The sequence below is a fragment of the Anser anser genome (assembly GCF_964211835.1).
Source record: "Anser anser genome assembly, chromosome: W".
NCBI classification, from domain to species: domain Eukaryota; kingdom Metazoa; phylum Chordata; class Aves; order Anseriformes; family Anatidae; genus Anser; species Anser anser.
Window position 1 is genome coordinate 6856124 of NC_139731.1, and position 6000 is coordinate 6862123.

General features: G+C 36.5%; 1 protein-coding gene across 1 annotated transcript in view; it reads left to right on the forward strand.

The window, feature by feature from the left end:
* Nucleotides 1–5746, forward strand: part of LOC310888612 (excitatory amino acid transporter 1-like) — a gene marked incomplete at both ends in the record, with an annotated part of 44478 nt that extends 38732 nt beyond the window's left edge. Inside the window, 3 exons of the mRNA XM_083815487.1 lie at nt 3375–3670; nt 5379–5612; nt 5731–5746. Of these exons, the coding sequence (XP_083671613.1) occupies nt 3375–3670; nt 5379–5612; nt 5731–5746 (546 nt within the window). The remainder of the gene's footprint in view (nt 1–3374; nt 3671–5378; nt 5613–5730) is intronic.
* Between the last annotated feature and the right edge of the window lie 254 nt (nt 5747–6000).

Sequence of the window (6000 nt, forward strand, 5' to 3'; positions counted from 1 at the left end):
TAAGTCCAGAAATGACATTATTTTTATATTTTACTTGCAGATAAGGTTGTTAATAGAAAGCTATTAGAATTAATATGTATCAAATAGTATTTGCCTTGCTCTTAGTTTGCTTTCTATACATGAACTAATGGAAAATTTATGAGTATTTTGCATCTAAAATCTTACCAGGCAAAAATACCTTTGCCTAGAGACAAAATGCACCAAACACCCTCAGAAATGACAGGACCACAGTGATGTTGCTTAGCCCATCACAGATTATCAGTGTAGGTGTGTGGACTTCTAGTAAAACATAACCAGCTCTTCTGAAAAGCTTAATCCTACTTAGAGGAGTGTTTTTATACGAGCAGTTTTCTTCCATTACTGAATGATGCAAAAGAATAAGTCTCTGTAGAATTGTAGTGCAATATTAAAATGTCAGTTTGAGCTAATTGAACTCTGGGAGAGTCCCATTGGGACAGAATTACAGAATCAGCAGAAAAAAAGAAAAAAAAAAAGGAATATATTTATTGCAACCTAGGATGATTTCTAACTGTGTTTTTAAAGGTCTGAAACTTCATGTGACTGTGCTTTCTCCTCTTTCTTTGCCCAGCTCTTTCTCAGTCCCCCATCATAATTTCTGAGTCCAGCGGCTCCACCCTAATTGACACAGCAGAGAGATGTCTTACAGAAACAAAGATTGTGCTACCACTGAAAGAAAAGCAGTTTATGACAAATCCTAACCCGTTCCAACAAGCAGCGGGCATCTGGCACACATCTAACACTGTCTAGCAGACATATCATGTGTTGGTTTTGATCTACTCAAATAGGAATAAGAGGAGGATCTGAGGGTGCTGTGGTTTAACCCGGCCAGCAGCTAAACACCACACAGCCGTTCGCTCACCCTCCCCCCTCCCTCTCTGGGATGGGGGAGAGAAACAGGAAAGTGAAGCCTGTGGGTTGAGATAAAGACAGTTTATTAAGACAGGAATATAATAATAATAACAACAATAATGAAAATAGTACTACTAATAATAATGTGGACGGAACAAGTGATGCACAATGCAATTGCTCACCACCCGCTGACTGATGCCCAGCCTATCCCCGAGCAGCTGCCCCCCCCCCCCCCCCGGCCAGCCACCCCTATATATTGTTTAGCATGACGTCAGATGGTATGGAATACCCCTTTGGCCAGTTTGGGTCAGCTGTCCTGGGTCTGTCCCCTCCCAGCTCCTGCTGCACCCCCAGCCTGCTCGCTGGCAGGACAGAGCGAGAAGCCGAAAAGTCCTTGGCCTGGTGTAAACACTGCTCTGCAACAATTAAAACATCAGCATGTTATCAGCGCTCTTCTCATCCTAATCCAAAACATAGCACCCTACCAGCTACTAGGAGGAAAATTAACTCTGTCCTAGCTGAAACCAGGACAGAGGGTAATGGAGGAGAATGAGGGAGTAATCAGTTATGATGTGCGTAGGGAAAGTAGGAAGTAAATAGGAAATTCTGTAGGAAATTAGTTTTTAATTCCATTAATTTAATTAGTAGCTTGCTTTTTTATGTTTGTCTAATCTGCATATCCACAAGTGCAGCATAATTATACCCTTCCAATATTCGTATTAAGGGATTTTTACCTAGATTTTTTTTTATACTGACAAACAGAAATAAAAATATACATGTAACACGATCATCAAATCCATACACATTAAAAAAAAAAAAAAGCATTTGATATACAGTGTTAGGCAGTACTTAAACACTCCTGTCAGGACTGAAATAAAATCCCTTCGGTGTTAACTTCTAGATAATTTCCATTTCCACTTTAATACCTCTCTGTCACTTAAGGAGGCAATCCCATCCCCTCCTTCCCTGGCTGTGTAGTCCCAGTCTCAGTGTTTCACCACCTCCGGCATTCATCTAATTCCTCAGTGAGCTGATTCACCTCCATAGCCTATACAAATAATGGCCACTTTTTTTGCTTGATTGGTTTCCTGCCAATTTAAAGAGTAGAACTGGCTTATGGAGATATCAAACCTGAACTGACACAGAGAAGAAATTATCACAGATTAGATGACAGTGGATGAGGGAGTGGATCTGTGCTTTTCTGTGTCAGCCAACTCTTTGAACAGCTCAGCTGTCTCCTATAATCACAGACCAAGACTTAAAGCTTTTTAGCAAATTTCATTTAAAACTCAAGAGTATCTGAACTCTATGGAGATTTGTTCTACTACATTCTATTTAGAATTTTTTCATAAATCACCTGTAAGCAAATTTTACTTGAGACTTTAAGCTTTCAGGAGATATAGCAAATATGTGGTAGGAGTACATCAAAACAATTCAGGTGTGGAAAAATAACAGAAACTTAGGTCAGCATTGCTAGGTACTGATATTCAGGTTTCCCATCTTACTCAGAAGTACATGAGCTCCATTTCACTCAAACACTTTCAGAGTATGCAACAGTCTCCAAATATCACTAATAATACTACAAATCTTGGGCTTAATATTTGAGTTTTGTAGGAAGGTCCGAAGGAATAAAAATCCAAAGTTGCTGAATAACCTTAACACTTGTATCCCATTGCTTTAATATTTAGCATTCTGAGTTATATTAGAAACATTTTACTAGTGATATTTAGGGTTTTTTTTACTCAAAAAAAATATTCAGGCTGAAGGGCTTTTTGAACCCTGAGAGAAATACTCAGGATATGCATTTCTTTTTGCAAAAATATTAGATGGTAGAAGACTAGTTGTAAAATTAGAGATTTAGTAGCATACTGAGATTTTGAAATTTATTTGCCCATTCCATAATGGAATCATTTAAAGTAGAACCCTTTTCTTAATAAACAAAAGTGGTAATTTGTTACTCCAAAGCAGAGAAAACTAATGGCTTTACCGTAGAAAAGTCCTAATTTAAGGTTAAAAAAAAAATGGAAAAGGGGGTATGTTATATTTAGGCAACTTTCAGTTGCATTTTTTTTTAATTCAAAAAAATGAAAAACTAAGGAAAGTTCAGAGCAAATGAAAACATTTCAACTAGCCAAAAAAAGACCTATTTATTTAACAGTTAGAAAAATGTTGTTGGGAAAAATAACAATTTATAAAAATGGAAATGAAGAATCAATAGCTTTGTCAAAAAATTCATGAGCATGACAAACGTGTCTTTGATTTCAACATACTTATGAGAAAGCAAGTTCTAGAAACTAAAGGGGGTAATCTTTAGCTCTTGAAGTTAATATGGATTTTTGTTGCTTTCAGGAAAGCCAGATTTTCATCCCATTTTATTTTACCAACAAATATTACACAAAGAATTCAAATGTCCTACAATAGTCATTAATAATTTAATTTTTGATTTTTACCTTTACTTGCTATAATTCACAGTTTCCATTTTTCTTTTCTTTTTGTTTTATCAGTTCAAAACTAACTATGAAAAGAGAATGTTTAAAGTAGATATTCCATCCAATGACACATTCACAGTGACTTCCATAATAAGTAACATGTCAGAAGCAATGGAAACCCTCGCCCGAATGAAAGAGGAAATGGTTCCTGTTCCAGGTTCTGTAAATGGAGTGAATGCCCTTGGCTTGGTGGTTTTCTCAATAAGCTTTGGCCTGGTGATTGGAAGCATGAAGGAGCAAGGTCAAGTATTAAAAGACTTCTTTGATAGCCTTAATGAGGCTATCATGAGATTGGTAGCTCTAGTCATGTGGTAAGTGCCTCTGATAAATTCTGTATTAAGTTAGTAACTGTGTTTTTTCACCACAGTCATGCACTGGATAGCTAGAGTCCAGCAGGAAGTCAGACAGTAAGATCTTAACTGCCCTGTAGCTTGTTTGGTAAATGAAACCAAGAAATCTAATTCTGTGTGTCAGTAATTTGCCAAAACACACCTAGTCTTTCAGTGTGTTTAGCTTTTGACCCTGAGAAAAATCAGGGTCTATGGCAGAATTTGCCAAGCTTATACAGACAGACATTCTATGTCTTCTTAAGGACAATAATCAAAACAAGATGCTATCAAAGTTTCTTTATAATCTACTCAGACTTCAATAAAGGAAACTGACAAACCTATTCCATAATCTTAATTCTACACAGAAAGACCTTGCTATCATTAGTTTCCAACACAACTGGTTCCTGCAGTAGGGTGTATATATGTCCCTGCATTGTAGCTGCACTGTACACTGATATATATAATTTTTTCTACTTTCTTTATTGTGTTCAATAGATAAAAAAACTAATACCTGTTCCCTCAGACATGAGGTATGAAGTCTTTTCAACACTGAAGATTCATTTTTTGTCATGTAGAAGGTTAATTATGAAAAGAAATAACATTTGAAATGTTTTGTTGCCTTCTTTACTACAGAAAAAAAATAAACCCACAACTAAAAACAACCCCCAAAGCCCAAAGACCTACCCAACAGCGCACACGCTTATTTTGTAGTACTAGATGTAAAACTAAAAATAAATATATTTTTTCCATTAAGTAAAATTCTATTCTGGCAGGAAACATCTATACAAAACAAAATTATTTTCTTGTTCTTTACAAGCACACTTAAGATGATAAAGCATTGGATAAGAATTGTTACTTCTGAAAATTTTCTACATGGATTTTATGGCTAAAAATGCAATTGAGATCTACTAGATAAATGGTGTTCTGTGGTAACTTCATGTAATAAAGACAAGTGGGCATTTATGGAAATAAGACTGTATCAAAAGTCTAGTTGTAACAGATTTATGTTTTTGTAGATCTTAGTTTTATGTTCAGCACTAACTCTTTCTTCATTTGTAGCTGTGCTTACTGATAGGAAAAACCAGATTAGACTACCCTTGTTTCTGCCCCACAATGCAGCTAACCTCTGACATGCAGACAACTTCATGATAAAGTGACCAACTTTATCTGCCATACAGAAAGCTTCATGATCCAGTGCCCAACTAGGAATGGCCAGCAGCAGCTTGAAATCATCAGAAGTGTGAGTTACTTCCCCAACAACATGGAAAACTACAGCAGAGACAGAATAGAACTGGGCACTTGGCATAGTCTCCAACTATGTTGGTTGAGCCTTCATTCATACAGGCAGAATTATGACAGAATTAGCTAAACCAACTTTTAAATAACACTTGAATTCCAAAGGGAGCTCATCTCCTTACATGTCTGAAAGGCATGCAATATGTCTTCTCTTGCCTTTCTCTTAGCAGACCCTGAATCTAACAGAGACTATCAGAAATGTTCACTGCTGTGGTTTCATCCAGGTTGGACTGTTAAGAGTTAAACAGTTAAGCTCTTGAACTGCTTCTGAATAATTAATCATCATACTAGTAAAGTCCTATATTCATGTATGCATACAAACACCAAAGATATGGATGGGGGAGTGGTTTTCTACTTTGTTCAGTACAATACTAATTTGATTTCTTACTTTCAGGTATGCTCCACTTGGAATCCTCTTCTTGATTGCTGGAAAAATTGTTGAGATGGAAGATATGGGTGTGATTGGTGGTCAGCTTGCCATGTGTACTGTAACAGTTATTATTGGTTTGCTCATTCATGCTGTCATTGTCCTACCTCTTCTCTACTTCTCAGTCACTCATAAGAACCCTTGGGTATTTATTGGAGGCCTAATTCAGGCACTAGTCACAGCTTTGGGAATATCTTCCAGGTATAATACAATATTTAAGGCAATATTATTTTTATAATATTATTGGCTTGAGAAACAATTTTGGCTAATGTAATTGGTTAACTCCATATTCAAATAATCACTGTGCACTTTGTTTCAGGTCTGCTACTCTCTAATAGAGGTGGTTATTATCATTATAATGACTTGGACTCTTATTTTCTATGAGAACCCCTGAACAGAGATGAAATAAGCATTTTTAGTGATGCAGACTGTATAACTGAAACCCTTTTGACATTGATTAGACTTGGTCTGAGATTTGTAGGTAGTTTGTAACAGCTTGCTGGTAAAGGACGAAGCTGGAAAATGAAGTTTTACATTTGTACACGGTAAAACAGGGAAGCAAACAGGAAGGTTCAGAGGGGAGTGAGAG